Below are 18,658 nucleotides of genomic sequence, written 5' to 3'. Positions count from 1 at the left end.
TGGATTGTCCTTGACCTTGTCCTTGGGGGCCTGGATGGGGGTAGGTGTGAGTGCTCCTCTCCCCTTCCTTCCCAGCACCCGCGTGGGCAACCCTGAGGATAAAGGCCTGCCCGCGCCTCCTTTGGGTTGTTCATCAACAGTGATGTGCTGCCTGCGGTCCTTGCAGAGCTGCCATGCGAGTCCTTGGGGGTGCGCTGCTAACAGGACAGAGGGCAGGCTGTATCGTATCCGGGGCTTAGGGCAGGCAGACGGCGCTCAGGCCCTAACGCATAACCCACATGCCGGGTTCTTCCAGAGGAGATGGAACAGCCGAAGTATTCAAGAGAACTTCAGGGCACGGGAGCCTCTCACGATGACGGGAAACTTGAAAAAAGCCAGGGAAGCCGTTCTCTGCACGGCCGGCGGGTTAGTCTGGGTTCTCCAGAGAGAGCCTTGGGGATGTGGGACGTGGGTGTGTGTGCATGCACACACGTCCACACACGACATGCACGCGCGTACACACATACACAGGGAGAGAGAGGTGTTCAGGAACGGGCTGTCCTGACAATGCAAGCTGGAATGTCCATCATCAGCAGGAGTTGCTGCTCGTGTCTGAAGGCGCTTCCCTCCCCCTCGTGGGAGGCCAGTCTTCGGTTCGATTGGATCCTCCAGCTGATTGGATGAGGTCGACCCATTTCAGGGAGGCTAATGGCTCCACATTTACTCAAAGTCTGCCAGTTCAGATGTTTATCTCACCTTACTACACCATCCTAGAAACATCGAGAATCATGTGTGACCAAGTATGTGGGTACGGTGGCCTGGTCAAGCTGACACATAGACTCTACTGTCCCATGCAGTGTGCGCGCCTGGGAACCTTGCCAGAAAGCACTCAGAACCCAGCAGGAGCGGGCTTGAGCTTCATTTGGGTACCAGAAGAGGCAGATGAAGCTCGTTCTACCCTGATGTCCTATAGCTCCTATAGCACAGGCACGGTCAGCACCCTTCCTGGGCTGCCACAGCATGTATGATGAGCGAGGGGCCTCCAGAACTCTCTAGAACCCACCAGAACTATGCTCCAAACCCAACCTTTGCCAAAAGTACCTGGTGTCATGGTACCTCTGGGGACAAACCCTGCCTGTCCTTTCTTGAAAGGCCCATGGACTGGGCTTCGGCCAGGCTGCACCAGGTCCCCCTCAGTGGGAGCAAAGGAAAAGCAGGTGTGTACCTCGCAGCGGGCCAGGTGACCTGACGCCAAACAACTCCGAAAGACTGACACAGAGCCACTACTTTTAAAGCCTTTATAATAATCAGAACCTCAAACCAACAAAATGCTCTGGGACATTCTGCAATATCCCGGAAGGGGGAGGTGGGTACAGCCTTGGCTGCCGGCATTAGTACTTGGAAACTGCCCACCGCCTTCACCCCTTTCTGTCCCAGCCATTCCGTGTCACAGATCTTCATCGTCAAAGGTCTCCAGGCACCTCAGCATTACCAGCTCATCGTCAATGGGCTGGTCTGGTTCCTGCAAAACGTAGGGTGGCAAAGGATCAGCGTGTAGTTAAGGAATCCAGGCCCCAGGCATGTGGGACAGCCCCGGCATCTTCCGCAGAGTCTACCCCGTCGCTGGCTGCACCTCCTTCTCCAGCTTCCGGCCAGGAAGTAAGGGCTCTGGGCGGTGGGGCGGGGTTGGGGGTAATGTCCCATTTCCGTTTCACGCAACTGCCACATTCTATGATCTTCAGAAAGGGTTTTCCTGGACACAACGGAACTGGATTCTTTTCCATGCCAAACACTTCCAGGATCCCATAAGCCAGAGGGGAGACCTCTCCAAGCTTTACCCAAATGCCCCTTGGTGGAGGACAGCGAATTACACCAGGGTACCCACCAAGGGGATGCCACACAGCTGTTTGAAATAACAGGAATGAGGTCATTCTCTGGGGGATATACTATTTAAAAAGAAAACGGGGCATCTGGGTGGCTCAGTCACTTGTGTCTGACTCTTGGGTTCGACTCAGGTCACGATCTCAGGATCGTGTGATCGAGGCCCCCCCACCCCCCTTTTCAGGACCTGTGCTCAGCGGGAGATTTGCCCGAGATTCTTTTCCCTCTCCTGCTTGTGTTCTTTCTCTCAAACAAACCTTAAAAAAAAAAAAAAGCTAGTACAACATAACGTGTAGTGTAGGTTCTCATTTGTATTTGAAGGATTATATAAACCTCTGTAGGTTATCTCTGGGTGGTTGTCCTGAAACTGGTAATGGTGATCGCCTTTGGGGAAGTGAATGGGGAGTCAGGAAGGGATGCTGGTCGGAGAGAAACTGAGTTTTCTTTGTATTTCTTTTGGTAACTTTAAAGTTTTAAAGTACATATATGGGTTAACTACTAACTAATTGTTTAAGAAGTAGCTCTATGTTATTTAATTCCCTTTATAGTTATCTTCCACTGACTTCTCTGACCCCCCATCACCTCTTCCCCTAAAAGGGTGTTCCTGAGTTTAGCTCTTCCTGTCTTTCCCCATCTTGGCAGAAAATGATCCCTATAGTTTGTCATAGGTTGGTCCCCTGGGGCCCTGGGAAGCGTCCGGAAACCCAGTCAACCATCCCATGAATGTGGGACCCGGTCCCGGGGGTGACCAATGGCCAGGTTGGCAGCAGGGGGTCTCCGGGAAAATCACATGGACCCCCTCATTCAGGGTGAAGACCAGAGCAAAGCTTGAGAAAAGGCAGAGTGGAGCACAGGGGGCACCAGGAGGCCAAGAGTCCCAGGAGGGATGGCCCGTGAGTCTCTGTCACACTGACTTCTTGAATGTTGTTCAGAATGGTCCAGTTCTCTAAGCCCCCGAAAATGGTGTCTGAGGCATTTCTAAGCTACAGGGTTGGGAAAGCAAGAGGCTAAGAGAGGTGCCTGCTGGTACTGGGTGCTGAGATGTGTTGAATCGTATCCTTCCTACCCCAATGCATGCCCACCTGGAACCTTCTTCGGAAACAGGGGCTTTGCAAGTATAATTAGCTAAGGACTGCAAAATGAGCTCCTCCTGGGTTTAGGGTGGGCCCCTCATCCAAAAGACCGGTGTCTTTAGAAGACGATGAGAGGGCTAGAGAGACTCCCAGAAGGCTTTGTGAAGACAGGAGGCCCTGGTGGGAGGGATTCAGCTGTGAGCCGAGGCCTGCGGAGGACGGCCGGGAGCCCCCGGAGCTAGGAAGAGGCAAGGAGAGACCTTGCCTCGAGCCTTCAGAGGCGGCATGGCCCTGCCAGCACCTTCATTTGGCCTCCAGCCTCCAGGACTGTGAGAGAAGCAGTTTTTGTTGTTTTAAGCTACTGTGTTTGGTCATTTGTTACTGCGGTCCTAGGTACTGTCCAGGAGCTGGTTAAGGTTTCATCCAATGACCTCGTGATGCTGACGGGGGAGAGGGTGGGGAAGAGAATGAGATTTTCCTCACAGCACCGCATAGCCAAGGCCAGGGGCCGCCCGAACAGCTTGTTCAAAATACAGATTCCTGGGGCCCCGCCTCGCAACAGTGAACGAGAATCTGGGGTGCTGGGGCTTCAGGAATCTGCGTTTCCAGTTAGCTCCCAGGACGACTGAAGTTGGAGCATCTTTACTTTATTCGGATACTCCAATCCTGTTTGAGCTTTTTTTTCTACTATATTCAGGGAAAGGAAGCAGGGAGAGCAAAGACTGTCCTGCTACTCTGTTCCACAGGCCTCGGGAAGGTGGGCTGACATCCCTGTGTCCGGATGGCCAGGGAGGGACCAGACGGCCGGCCAAGGGCCGATGGGAGGTGGGGAGCAGCCACAGGGGGGCCCTGGGCTCCAAGTGGAGTCGAAGTGGACCTGGCAGAGGGAAGCAAAGGATTCGTGGGAAAGGCCCAAATTATACTTTGGTCTGTTGGAAAGCTGCCCCAATTACTTTTAGACAAACCTTGCCATTATTACTGCTTACCTTTTTAAAGAAACAGTTGTATCTTTGCTGAATTAGTAGAGAAAATCCTTGGCTATGAATCTGAAAGGGTCAGTCCCCTTCAGGCATAACTCTCCTTCCCCCATGGAAGTTTCTGGGATGTCCCTTCTAATCAAGACACAACCAGCTTTGGGGAAGTGGAAATTAACACCCTTCAAACGCTGAGGGCAAATATTAGCTCAGGGTCTCAGAAGACGACAGGACAGCGTAGCCTCTTGGAAACGAGTCACACAATGTTGACAAATGCCTACGAAGAGTCAGGTCCCTGGGATCTGGTCGACACTTCAGGGGACCCCCTGTCTCAGTCCTGCCCTGGAGACCATCCGTGTGCCTCTTCCCTCAGTTTCCCTGGATGTCACCCATCCCCCAAGATGTGTCAGGCTGATGCCCACCACCCACGGGACAGGCCGAGAGAACGAAGGGACGTCTGCCCCCAGGGTGAGGTCCCGCTGGTGGGGAGGCCTCAAGGGTCCTTCCCGCCATCCTAAGGGAGGTGAGACGAGGTCTCCTCGCGCTCCGCTCCGTCCTACCTGTTTTAACTGAGGGTTAATACAGCAAAGGCCTTTAAAAAAATCAATGATCTGCATGTAGAGCTGAAACTTCTCCTCCGGATATTCTGGGATGTGGCTGGCAAACACCGAACTGATGACAGAAAGGGGAAGAGACAGCAATCCTCAGAACCCTCCTCTTTGGCCTCTGCTGGCCCCCCCTAAAATTCCTGGATTACAGTGTGAACCGGGCACTCATAAACACCCCGTAAACAGCTTCCGTGTCACGTGTGGAACCCATGGGAAAAGGGAGACCCTGGGGAGACTGGCTCCTGTGCCCTAATTTAGTGTTCTGGGCTGTGGCCTGTGGAAGAAGGAGCAAAATGGCCTCTCTCCCTCAGAGTCCCCCTCAGAGATCCACGCCCCACGGTCCTGGTCCCTGTGGCTGCCCGGAGAGCTCAGGGGGCACAGGCCACACTGGAGCTCAGTCCCCTGAGATGTCCCCTTTCCATGGGCGGGCAAGCCCCGATGATGCAGGGAGGTGGCCTGTATGGCAGGCTCCTTCCCCCGGCCTTCCTGGGACCGGGGAGCAGCCCCACGACGTCAGGAGCCTGAAGTGCTGGGACAGCCTACGTGTTGACCTCACATTCTCTCAGAAGCGGGTCCCACTAGCCACATAGAAACCCTCTGGCACCAATCCCTGCCTTCTCCAGGGATAGCAGAAAACATTTTCTAGTAGGCCGTTTCCGTGTTCCATCAGTAGGGCAAGGAATTCCAGATCCTGCTTGGCAAGTACACTTTGGCCACTTCTTACCAAAGTTCTCACGGCCGGAGCCTGGCTCTGAAATAGTTCACCTCCAGCCCATTTCAGCAAAACCAGACCCCCCACACAGCTGACGGGAGCGGGAGTCACCCCCTAAAATCACTTTGGAGGGTTTGGGGGAGTCCGTTGAGGCCGGGTGGAGCTGGCTACTTGTGGGGAGACAGGCTGATGTCCAGTGCCCCCCCACCGTCCCCCAGGCAGCCAGGTGATCAGGGGCTGCGTGGCTTCGGAGGAGAGTGGGGTTAGTCGTTGGAATATGAGGACAGGAATGTCTCCGCACTCCCAAAGCAGGAAAACAAAATGTTCAGGCCTTTTTCAGCCTTCTTAAGGGTCTGTGCCTGCAGGCTCTAAGCCCACAGCTCTTCAAATGGCAAGGGAATTTCAGTGCTAAACCAGCCCTGTCTTGCCCTCTCCCCATATCCCGCTTTGTGTCGTCTCATTCCACGGGGTCCGCTATCCCCTCCTCCCTTCTGTCCACCTCCGTCCCAGCAGCCCCGGGCAAAGCAGCTTCCCCCCGCACGGCTCAGAGAAGCCCTCCGCTCAGGGCGCAGGCCCTGTTCTGTGTTGGCCCAGGCTCTCGGTGTCCCAGAGCCCCTGCCCAGCTCTCAGAGCAGACGCTGTGGCAACGCCCACGGCCCCCTCCCTCTGGGCAGATGGAGCACAGGGACAACCCACAGCCCATAACCTGCTGCGTCTCCATGCTGGGCCAGGATGGGAGAGTCTCCTACGCACAAAAGCCCCACACTGAGTCCCCCCCTCCCCAAGACAGCCGCACAGTCCTAGGCCCAGCCCGCTTTGAACCACAGACAAAGCGGATCTCTGAGAACTTCATGGAATTCTGCACCCCTCTGCGGGCAGCAGGGGAGCAGCTCCTAAACACCCCAGCTGCCCCCTCCCCAGATTGTGTCCTACCCCCTTCCTCACCTAGAGCTGGAGGTACTGGGAGCCTCGTTTTTGTCCAGGAAACTGGCCACATCGAAGGCGTCTTCAAAGAGTATCTGGAGGAAGGAACAGAACATGGTCAGAGAGAACTGCAGACCACCGTTTGCTCTGGGCTGCTGGCAGCGATGAGGAGAAAGGCTCTCTCCTTCACCCTCATTCCCAAAGGGTGGGTGGAAGCTGGGGCCCAAATGCAGGGTCACTGTCTGGTGACCTTCCCAGGCCGTCCTAGTGAGCTCTTGTCTGCCCAGAACAAACCAAGACCCAGAGGTGGTTACAAGAGATGGGGAAGCCCCCAGGGACTGTGGTCATCTCTTCCTTCTTCCTTCTTCCTTCTTCCCTCCCTCCCTCCCTCCCTCCCTCCCTTCCTTTCTTTCTTTTCTCTTTTCTTTTCCTTTCTTTTTTCTTCTCTTTTCCTTCCTTTCTTTCTTTTCTTCTTTCTTATTTTTTTAGTGAGAAAGAGTGCAAGCAGTGTAGGAGGGGCAGAGGGAGAGGGAGAGAATCCCAAGCAGGCTCCATGAAGTGAGGAGTCCAAAGCAGGGCTTGTTCTCATGGCCCTGAGATCATGATCTGAGCCAAAATCAAGAGTCGGTTACTTAATGGACTGAGCCACCCAGGCACCCCTAAATCTCTTTTTTTCTAGAAGGTGGGAGCTCAGGCATTCAATGCAACAGCCAGAGCTTCCATGCACACCAGAAGAAGCAGAGGCTCTTGGCGCCCGGGATCCGCAAGCTAGCAGTCTCGTGCCAGGACAGCGGGATAAGAGGGTGGTGGTTTGGGGTTGGGCTGCAAGAAAGTCAGCTCCCAGTCCTGCCGCTCACTAAGATGTGTGACCTCCGGCAAGTGACCTCGTTTCTCAAATCCTTCTCCTATACAGAGGGAATCACAACAGAACCTACCCATAGGGATGTTGCAGGAATTAAGTAGATGAGTTACGTGAAACACCGGGCACATAATAATGCCCAATTTGTTGGCTATTATTGAATATTACCAGCTTTATAAAAGAGACGCATGTTTATTGTGCAATTTTGGAAAATAGAAACAGATAATATCACTGAGAAACCATCCCAGCCAGAGAGGTCCATTGCTGACACACTGACCTATTTTCCTCCGGTCATTTTCTGAGGCATATTATAGCCTGTATTTCCAATTTTGCAATCTTGTTGTTTAGATGGTTTTTCAGTCCTGCTTGGCTTTAATTATTGAAGACTATTAAATATTCCACAGGAATGTGATGTACATTTAGGAAATATGCAAGATTTAGCAAATAAATATGCAGGGTGCTGAGTTAAATTTGAATTTTTAGATAAAGAATGAATCATTTTTTAGCAATGAGAATGGGCCCAGTATTGCATGGGAGGTTCTTACATCCAGACTCTCACTGGGCACACCTCACTGTGTCACCCTGTTTATGAGCAAAACCATCCGGAGAAGAGGAGAGGGAGCTCTCTGGCCCCAAGTTGGCAGGTTCTGGCAGGTTCCACAAGGTCTCTCCTGTCCCCTTATCTGGGACACACTGCTCTTTCTCTGGAAGTCTTGTGTCTGTCCTTCTTGTCTTCTCACAATTTGCTTCCCCTGAACTGAATCCCCTGGGACTTGGGCCATGTAGGTGGCCCTTCTTCTGATCTTCTGGACATTTCATGGTGTACTTCTTTTTAATATCCCTTTGTTCATCTCGAGGAGGATCTGGAAAGAGGCTATTAAAAGGACCAGTCCAGAAGCTCATCCATCCAGTGTGTGTGCTTCCCCCACCCAGGTCTGAGGCTGGGTCTTGGGCCCTAAATTCCTGCCTTAGCCAATCAACCACTGAAGTTCTGGGCCACCGTCCTCACCTGTGCACTGCCCTCTTGCCACTAGCCTGGGAGGGGCACTGCCAGGCTCCGTGGCCGTCCCGGAGCGCCCAGCACACTTATGGGGCCATTCTTCTCAGAGCCTCCTGGCACAGCTGACCCTGCACACAGGGGCCCACCCCAGACATCATCGTCCTGCTGTACGACCTCTCCAGATGGACCAGGAGCTACAGAGGTTTCACTGCAACTGATCTGGAAGCCAGCGTGGGAGTAGCTGTGTCTCTTTCCCTGCCCTGCGCAGAACCACACTCTGTCCTGCTTACCTTGTCACTCAACCCTGGCTTGGCCCAAGCTTGGGGAGGTGGTGTGGCAGAACTCTGATCTGGGCACAGCCGAGGGACTGCTGCCAGCTTACCCCAACAGCAGGAGAATGGGAGCCCTCAGCCATTCCCGAAAAAGGTAAGAGAAGCTGCTTGCATGATTCGGGGACGTGAGACGGTGGCTTGGGTCAGCTCTTTCTTGAGGAAAAGTTCGTGCTGCAAAGGCGCAAACACAGTCAGGTTCCAGTGGGACAGACTTGTCCGCACATTTGGCAGAGGCTTTCCTTTTGCTTTGTGTGAACCTCTGGGAAAAGGCACTTCAGGGTACAAGGACATCCAGGCCGGCTGACATGGCCAGGGGTATGAGGTCCTTAGCTGTTGCTTTCCCGGCCCTGCTTGGCCTGGAGGAGAGCTCAGGTTCTCTCCTGGTGGACCCCACATTAGTGGACAAACAGATGAGAAACCACAGTCCCCGGAGGGACGGCTGGGGAAGGGGAGCAGATGTGGATGACTGTTTCTTGTCTGAACTGGGAGTTCCTTCCAGTGATGCCCTTGTCCACCCGTCACCCGGGCTGCCTGTTTAAAATGCAGGCTCTGAGCTCCCCCCCTCAGGAACTCTGATTCATTGGGTGTGAGGTATTAGCCAGGTACCTGCCTCTTTACTAAACTCCATTTAAGAAGCATCAGGGGAGACGGTGAATGTTGACCATACACAGGTGACCAAAGGGCACAAAGATTTGAGAAATTCTGTGGTGAAGGAGATCTAGGAGCTGGGCCTTCTGGATAAGTCACCCCACTCGTTAGGCTTCATCTGTCAACCAGCAGCAGTGGACTGGGTGACTGGCATTCTGTTGTTCTCCAGGCCCAGGGCTGGGAAAGTTCCAGAAGGACAGGCCTTTCAGGGCTGTTCCCCAGGGTCATGGGCACTAGGACTGTGTCTGGCTCTAAGGGTCCCCAGAGAGCCACAGGACATCTCCTGAAAGGGACCACCCACAGAGGGGCGTTTGGGAAGTCAGGGCAAAGCGGAGTGGAGGCGTTTTCCTGGTGGAGGCCGTGGGTACTGAATGTCCTACAAGGCACAGGACAGGCCCGGGGAACGAGGACCTGCTTGCCCCAGGCTGGAGAAGCAGGTCAGACAGACGTGGCCCTTGTGGTAGCCGCAGGCTCCGGAGGCCATCCTAATTCTGGAAGTACAGCTGAAGGGCCCACGCAGATCTCAGCACTGAGTGACCCCCCCCCTCAGGCCACCAGACACACGGCACTGCCGTCCATGGATTCCGACAACTGGAGCTCTGAGAAGTGCGTTTGTGATGAAGGTATGGCTGCCTCTCCACGTGCATTCCTCTCCCTTCACTGAACGGCAGCAATGCTCTCTGCGATGGGAACTGACCTCCTCTGAGGGATTGGGCCTGATGGGTCCACACACAATACTGTCTCCATGATGTCAGTCATTGGCTCAGTCATCTGGCCTGTTCTGGCCAATGAGAGGACAGGAGAGGTATGGCAGAAATTTCTGGAAAACTTCTTCCTTGAGCCTTAAAAACAAGCCGCTGGAATCTTTCTCTCTCTGACCCGACGTAGAGGAGGAGGGACGAGGGCTCGGTTGTTCCCAGCTGCCAATCCCCAGTCACATGGGATAGGGAACGTAGGGAGGGGAGACAAGGTGAGAAGCCAGGTTTACGATGAGGCAGAGCAGGGAGAGGGGAAGAACCAGGTCCGTTTTGATGTCCCTGAGACCAGCAGAAAGCCCTCCTGACCTTGGGACCTCCCTGGCTGTGAGAAGTACATTTCTGCGTGGTTTAAAAAGCAAGAAACTTGTAGTCAATAATCCCAACTGATACAACCTTCTAAGCCTTCTCTTCTATAATCCCCATGGAAAGGTCCAGAAGAAGGAGAAAAAGAAAGGCCATTCTGTGGTTGTGGAGTTTACGTCAGGTAAATCAGAAACTCACTGTGGGAGTCAGAATCCAGCCATTACCTCAAACTTGGTAAATGACCCCAAGCGGATCCCTGGTGCCTCCAGGCCAAAGGTGACCCGAGTCGTTCCTGCACCCGCCTCCACCCCGCCCAGAGAGGGTCTGCTCACCTCCTCCGGGGTGGAGACGAGCGAGCAGCTGGCTCCTTGGCTGTCAAACCCACTGTCCTTCATGCTGCCGTCAGCACAGGCCGGCTCCTGACAAGCCCCGCCAAGGCCCTGGAGGTCGCTGTGCCTCTGTCCCCAGGCCTGCAGGAGACTGGCCTTCCTCTCCTCAGAGAGGTTTTGCCACAGGTGGGAGATGGCAGCAGAGACAATGGGGAGTGTCACCTCGTGTAAGGAGACAATCCCGCTCTCGATCAGAAGGTCCATCGTCTGCTTGTAAAAGTTGAGATACCTGGAACAGAAACAGCGTCATCTCCCAGACCTGAAGCCAGTGGCCGAAGGTCCCTCCCCAAGTTGTCTCCTCAGGATTCCGTTAGCAGGCTGTGGCCCACCGCACATGAGCCTTGCCACAGCTCTGCAAGTTACCAGGGGCTTTGCCTTCCTAGTCTGCCTGCCACTGACCCTTGGAGAGCAGGAGCCATCAGGGATGACATAGCTCTTGTCCCTGGGTCCTTCCCCAGAGTCCCCATGGAGCTCTCTGCCTGACAGAAGAGAAAACTAGGAGTGAGGCCTGCTCAGTTCTCAGCCCATGGGAAAACTGCTTCAAATTACAAGCCCTATGAATGTGCAGACACATTCTTGTTTTACTTCAGGGCCCGAAATTCAGGCTCAGCTGTGGAAGGACCCTCCTTCTATTGGGCCCCTACCTCCAGAGGCCAGCATGGCCACCATGGGTCTTGAGTCTGCAGAGGGGCTGTGCATGGCCGTCTGAGTTAGTCATTCACCTTGTTTCTTACTATGAGACCAGGAATATAGGTAGAGCATGTGTGTTTGTGTGAATGGGGGTGTCTGGTCCTCATAATCCCCATCAACAGCTCCCCCAAAGTCAACTCCAAATAAGGAAGTTGGTCTAAGGAAGCTCAGTGTATGTGTTGTACGATGTAGCTTCAAGATGATTTCTCTAGTCCCTCTGCCAACCTCATCCCCAACCCCTCCCATATGGAAATTCTGGAGCTTTCTTGTCCGAGAGTGAACTGAGGACACTGTGTGCCTCAGACAGAGCCTCTGTCCCCTTCCCCACAGGCTCCATGTGAAGCCACTCTTCCCAGCCATTCACACCGTTCAAATTCCATGAGGTCCGGCAGCAAGTTGACTGGGGAGTGTAAGAGCTCCACTTTCTTCTCTTCCACCTCCTCCTCTTCTTCCTCTTCCTCCTCTTCCTCCTCTTCTTGGTCTTCCTCCTCCTCTTCCTCCTCTTCCTCCATTTCAGCATCCTTCCCGACTGCCTGGATTGGGCACCAGATGGCAGAACCTTTCTGCAGAACCTTATTTGAGACCAGGCTAGTGCAAAAACAGAAACAAGACAACTGCGAACTAATGCCCCTCATGAACACCAACACTGAGATTCCGAACACAATTTTAGTATTGGGACCAAGCGGGGCTCGTCCTAGGAGTGCAAGATGGCTGGTTCAAACATTGAATGTCAAGCAGTGGAACTCAACAGAGCAACAGGCTAGAGAAGAAAAACCATATGATCATCTCAACAGATTCAGAAAAGCACTCAGCAAAATGCAACATCCATTCATGACAAAAACTCTCAGTAAACTAGGAGTAGAAGGGAACCTCCTCCACCTGTTAGAGGACACCTACAAAAAACCTAGAGCTAACATCACACTTGACAGCAAGAGACTGAATATTTCTCTGCCTAGGTCAGTATCAAGACAAGGATGTCCACGCTTACCACTTCTATCCAAAATCGTACTGGAGATCCTCACCAGTCCAATAATGGGAACAGAAGAAATGAAAGATAAACAGATTGGAAAGGCAGAAGTCACGCACAAATATGGGACTAGAACTAAGAAGGGTGTTTAGCAAGGCAGCAGGATACAAGGTCAATAAAGGAAAACCAATAGTGTTTCCACATATTAGTGATGAACAACTGGAAATTGAAATTTTAAGAAGTACCACTTACAACAGCACCCCAAACATGAAATGCTTAGGTTTAAACCATAAGTTCGGTCTGAAAAAGAAAGAGTGGATAAGTTAGACTTTATCAAATTTTTAAATTCTGCTCATCAAAAGGCAGTCTTAACAGAGCGGAATGGGGGGTGGTGCAGTTGGATAAGCACCCAGCTCTTGGTGTGGCTTAGGTCATGATCTCAGGGTCTTGAGATCGAGCCCCACGTCACTCCATGCCCAGAGTTTGTTTCAGATTCTCTTTCTCTCTTCCTCTGGCCCTCCTGCTCATGCTCTCTCTCTCTCAAAAAAAAAAAAAAAAAAAAAAAGAATGGAACAACATGATATAATTTGGAAAACCAGGATTTGTACCCCACATCTCTTCATCCTGATAGGAATAATCCCCAAGGAGGTATCATGTTGAGTCAAAATACAAGTGCACCAGAAGAAAACCAAGGAGGATCCTTCTTAAAAGAGAAAAAAAAATTTTTTTTTTCCATTTCAGAGCAGAGGAAGCCTTTCTGTATTCTCCCAAGCCTAAGTCACGGGGGCAGGACAGCAGATTAGACTTCATTTTTTGCATGGCCGAAACAACAACAACAACAAAAAACAAAACATCAAAATCAAAATAATAAAACAAACGACCAAGGGATAATTATTTGCAAGTCATGTCCTAAAAGAGAGCTAATTTCTCGGTACACGTAGAGGGTTTCTACAACTATGTGAGAAAAAGACCACCCACCCAACAGGAAAATGGGCAAAAAATAGTCACAAGAAGTTCCCGGGAAGAAATACAAATGCTCTTGAACAAAGGCACTAAATTTCCCTCACAGTGTAATTAATTAAAATTTAATAATTATGAAATGTAATCTGTTCCTGAGCTGGTGCCATACTTTTCATTGTTGCGGGTTTAAAATACTGATAGAAAAAGTCCTGATTATTATGATTTTAAAAGAAATTTAGCCATTCTCATGTGGGCCCACAATGTAAGTATTGGTAAGATTTTAGTATGGGATAAAGCATGTATCGTCAGTCGGTAAGGAAAGGATGGCTTATGTGATGAGTGTGGCTGGGATCAGTGGCTAATCTAATTTGGGAAACCCCAATGCAACTGTCCGCCTCACTGAGATCACCTTGCCCATCGCGAGGTGACACTTGGGAGTCTTACCTGGGATTGCCAGAGTACATGCTGGCATATTCTGCCTTGACCTCCTCTAAGCTATTTGCATTCCCATCCTCCAGGTTCAAGGACTCTGTTGGGAAGGTGAAGGCAAGGGTCACAGAGGGGGAAGTCTGGTCTTTGTCAAGTCTCTCCCACCCTCCCTATCCAGGTGGACCGTGAGTGGTCCCTGAGCCCCCCCAGATTCAATCAAAGGGAGTCAAGGGTCCAGTTTCCCCTCTCCTTCTAGATGTGAGCTTCTTGAACTGGCCCTTTTCCATCAAGACACTGAAAATCCCGTTCAGAGCTCAGTTTCCACCAGTTTCTGAGACCCGCCTTCCCAGGCCGCCGCCTGTCCCAGACTGAGTGCCAAGAAAGGGAGCCATGTTTTTGGCTTTGTTGTTGAGTGTGACAAGTGCCGGTCGGTGTCCTCTCTGGTCTCTCAAGATGGGATCAGGTACCTGAAAACATCTGTCTGTCCTGCCAGACTATAAGTAAGGTCCCCAAGGGCGGGGGCATGACTCTCCTTGTACCCCTGGGCCCAGCCCAGCGTCCGGCACACGGTAGGCACGCAGTAAGTATCTGTTCGCTTGGCCTAAGGCACTCTCTCTGCTTTTGATGGAAAAACCATCCATACTTTCTGTGGGAAGGAGATAGGGGTGACGGATGGGGGTCTATTACCTTTCAGCTTCAGCAGATTATCCAAGGTTTGTTCCAGCTCCTGGATGTGGTTCTTCGCCTTATTCAAAACCTGCCACTGAGGACAGAGACAGACGCTGCTGCAAAGCCAGCCTTTCACCACCCAGTCTATGGTTTGAGGGACACAGGAGTCCATTCCCGGTCTGAGGCCATCCTCCCTCAGAGGCGAAGCCACATTCCTTGACGTGGTCAACAGAGAGGGTGGGAAGCATGTTCGGACGCATAGAAGGCATGAAGTTTAATTTGTATTCTGGAAATGGTTCTCCCAGAAATACTGGAATGTTTAGAAACAAGCCGTGTTCTGCAAACTACTAGGGCTTCTAAAGGGCAAGCAACCATATATGCATCTCCTCGAAGGTGGAATGAACAGGGAGTGAAGAGCATCTCCGAATGTGGGGGGTGGGGGAAGCAGAGACAAACACACACAGAGGGAGGAGAAGGTGAAGACACAGGGAGAAGGTGGCCATGTGATCGGAGGGTGGCGTCTCTAAGCCGTGGAACGGTGAGGAATTGCCAACAAACACCCGAGCCTGGGAGGCAGGGAGGGCTTCTCTCAGAGGGAGCATGGCCCTGTGGACACCTTGATTTTGGACTTGGAGCCTCCAGATGTCCACCACAATAACTTTCTGTTGCATCAAGCCGCCCAGTGTCTGGTATCTTGTTACGACAGCCCTAGGGAACTGACAGGACATGCTTACACCTGACTCCTGTAGCTCAGATCCTGCCTTCTTGGATCTTACAAAAGCAAAATTCAGGGTTGTCCCTCCAGCAGGACCGAGACAGGAGGAGAACAGAGAGAACTCCTGGTCTGCACGCTGTTTCTCAGCTATGCCGTTCCAGGCAAACGGTTTGACTTCCTGACGCCTCTATTTCCTCATCTGTAAAATGGGGTGATCTGAATGGAACCGCAGGGACTAAATGAGCGAACACGCTGGGAAGCAATGCTAACACTTAAACCACTCTGATGGCGCCACACCTTTGCACACAGCCACCACAGGCTCCTGAGGACCCCGTTACTATCGTGCCTGTTTAACAGACGCAGTAAGTGAAGTCTGGCCCGGAACGTGTCTCCTGCGGATGGAGGCCGGTCCTCCAGGCTTTCAGCCACCACATCGTGAGGTATAAACCGTAGCAGGTGCAGGTGAGTTTTCCTCTACATTTACTTCCATTCCTTCCTTCTGGGCCCTGAACGCATGGTCTTTCTCTGGTTACACCCCCAGTCTGTGTGCACTTCTTCACGGGCCGGTGACAGGGACTTTGGGGTTTTCCACGGACCGCTGGGAACAGGCAGCCTATTCCTGTCCATCCAGGGGACACGGTGCAGAGCCGTGCTGGACAGGCTCTTGGCCTTAAGCCCCTTCGCCTGGCTCAGCCGAGGGAGGAGGAAGAGCCCGCCCCACACCTCTCACCTTCCACGCCCTTCTACGAGAGCAGGTGGGATCTCTGCTCGGATTCTTTTGGTGGGAAAACGCTAACACCTCTACTTGACACCTTGCACCCAGGTGCTTGGGGGGCCACCACTAAAATCAAGACACGTTCCCAGACGCCCTGGCTCTGAGCATGAGGCCCGGAGCTGGAAACGGAGGCTCTTCTCCTCGTCCTGCCCCCAGCCAGGCTGAAGCATCCTTTCTGACTCCAGTCCCTCCTCTGTTACGAGAGGGCGGGGAACGGGCTCTCAGAGCCCCCTCCCCTGCTGGAAACCTCCTGTAATGCTCCTCCAATGATAGGAGCTCAAGCCTTCCAGCATCACCCAAACCACCTAGACCTTCCTCCGTGCTCTGACAGAGGCACAAGTAGGCAAGAAAGAAGCCACAGAAGGATAGAGGTGAAATCTAGAGCAGGAAAAAGTAAATGCTGGCCTGGAGAGCTCCGGTGCCTGCAGAAGAGACCTGGTTGGTGGACAAAACCAAGCTGCACGTGTGTGTGTGTGTGTGTGTGTGTGTGTGTGTGTGATGGAGATGGCAGCGTCCAGAAGCTGCTGCTGGAGACTCACCCCGTCCACTGGAAGGCTTGGCTGGCCAGTCCCTATTATTTTCCTTCCGGTGCCAGGCCTGTCTGCCCCAGGTGGGGAAGGCCCAGCTCCTGCTGTACCCACATGCGGCCACAAACAGACGATCGGAGGTGCCCACAGCGGATCCCTGACCCACCCGGGCTGCCACCCTTGGGGAGGGGACAGTGGGAGTGGGAGCGCCGGGCCGGTCCTCCCTCCCCTCGCCCCACAGTCCCTCCCTGTCTGGAGCCTGTTTCTCCCACACCCAGCTCCCCATACCTTCGAGGCTGTGAGGTCGGAATGGGAGTAAACCGTTTTCCTGAGGCTGCTGAACAGCCCTGCCAGGGTGGCTCGGTGGCGGGCCTGGGACAGGCGTCGGCGGGCCACCCGTGGCTCGAGATCCTGTGGCTGTGCCAGGGGCCAAGGGGGCGCTCTGCCACTGAGGTTTCTGCCTTCTCCGGAGGTCGCCATGGGAAGCTGCAATGTAATATTATCCCCTTTGGGGGCCCTAAATAATAAAGATGCAGTGTTAAAGAAAGAGGAAGGCAAGATCGAAGGAGAAAGAAAGGGGGTACCATTCCCAAGGAACGGGGCCCCAGCCAGTGAATACAATCAATAACAGATACACAATAATGGATGACACAAAAATCCATTATTTGAACTGGACTCCTAGAAACACAAACCACTCCTATTTGACTCAACAGTCAAAGGGCGCTGCTGCTTCAGACGCGAAAGTTTCCGGAACACTGCCGGTAATCACCAGACACTTGTTAGTTGACAGGCGGTGGCCGAGGAGAGCCAGCCGGGCCCTGAGACCTCGGTCCTCACAGTCTGTGTGACGCTGAGCAGGCCCGTGCCCCAGCCTCTCAGGGCTTGCCCGCCGTGGGAATCCGCCCTTTGTGATCTGAGTAGCGGTTACACAGGTATTTATACAAAAGGAGATCCATCTGTGTTCCTTGGAGTCATGAACCCTTTAATATGTAATATTACATATATCTGATAACTCAAATAGAAGAGATGCAGCCTTCTACCTGTGAAAGCAAAAAGTCACATAAGGACCGAGAAGTGGAAGCAGGCTTGCCTTGTCCTGCTTCTAGTGGGTTCTGAAGATGATACTTATGTGGTCTCTTGTCCCATCTGAGTTTACAAACCAGGAGCCCTTCCCGAGGAGGGGCCATTCCAGGGCTGATACAGAACAGTTTTAACAGAAGACAGGGACCCTGCCTTCGGGTGCTCACCCCACCACTGAGAGGACAGGCAGCTCTGTGAACAGAGGGCCTGCATCTTCATCACCCCTGTCCCCCCAAGAGGTGTTCAGGGGTTTTGAGTGAATTAGAACGGAAGCCCTCTGCTGGGTCCACACGGCCCTGAGCTCAGTCCGGCTGTGTGGGGACCATGCACGACCTCAGCCAGGGCCTGCCATTTCTGATGTGTGCCAGTCCCCTGGGGGGCACTGGAGGAAATACACAGGCCCAGGCCCCACTTCAACAACACCGGCTCTGAATCTCGTGGGGTAAGCCCAGGCATCTGGGGGGCAGCCTGCTCCCCAGCTGATGCAGCCATGTTCACAGTCGGAGCCACTGTGAGGCACACACAGCGACACGTCTCTCCACGAACCACAGCTGGGAGCTGGGAATGGATTCTCCTCCGTAGAGGGAGGAGCCAGGGGAGGAGGCTTGAAAAAGCTTTCCCGCTAAACTCTGGGGGCAGAATTCAGCCACAGAGACAGTGAAGCCGACCAGGCAGTGTGGGATTTTAAAACACTACTTAGGATGGGGCACCTGGGTGTCTCTGTTGGTTAAGTGTCTGTCTTCAGCTCAGGTCATGAGCCCGGGGTCCGGGGATCGAGCCCTGCATTGAGCCCCACATCGGGCTCCTTGCTCCGTGGGAAGCCTGCTTTGCCCTCTCCTCTGCCTGCCACTTCCCCTGCTTGTGCGTGCTCTCTGCCAAATAATTAAGCAAAATCTTTGAAAAATAAGATAAAGTAAAACACCATTTAGGGCAGAAAGCGATCTCCTACGAACAATGTACTCTCCTCCAGCGGCCTATCTGCCCTCGCTTTGCTTCTCAGAACAATGTCGGAAGGTGGTGAGTGAGTGCCGCTGTGGGGGGTCTGCCCTGACCTTGAAGTTCCTATAACATTTATTACCAGCAAAGGCACCATCAGCACGTGAGGGCAGCCGCGGACTCCTTGCAGGCCCATCCAGCTTGGGGACACATCTTTAATGGGAGGCAAAGCGAAACAAGGGAAGTTTTGAACGGCCTAGAGAGCAATGGGAACCTTTTGAACCTAAGAACATAGGTTTTCTTTATTTGCTTAAATTTGGGAGAAATGAATGTGCCTGGACCCCAGGGAATTTAGGTCAACGAACAGAGGTAAAAACACCCGGGTTCTCCCAAGATACAGAATTCTCTAATGAACTCAGAATACTGACACCAAAGGTCCCAAGCTTGTGGGGAATCTGGAGTTCTTGAGG

At 52.8% G+C, this 18,658-nt stretch overlaps 1 protein-coding gene across 1 annotated transcript; it reads right to left on the bottom strand.

The window, feature by feature from the left end:
* Nucleotides 1–4,042: 4,042 nt before the first annotated feature.
* STRA8 (stimulated by retinoic acid 8) lies at nt 4,043–18,401 on the bottom strand. The gene is given in 10 exon segments (XM_044246630.1): nt 4,043–4,383; nt 4,386–4,579; nt 6,173–6,246; nt 10,384–10,669; nt 11,497–11,718; nt 13,502–13,586; nt 14,174–14,249; nt 16,461–16,689; nt 18,206–18,356; nt 18,359–18,401. Coding segments are annotated over 10 exon segments (1,467 nt in total). The 3' UTR covers nt 4,043–4,276.
* Between the last annotated feature and the right edge of the window lie 257 nt (nt 18,402–18,658).

This window comes from Neovison vison, chromosome 4 (genome assembly GCF_020171115.1).
Source record: "Neovison vison isolate M4711 chromosome 4, ASM_NN_V1, whole genome shotgun sequence".
Taxonomy (NCBI): domain Eukaryota; kingdom Metazoa; phylum Chordata; class Mammalia; order Carnivora; family Mustelidae; genus Neogale; species Neogale vison.
This window is presented reverse-complemented; position numbering and strand designations above follow the sequence as displayed.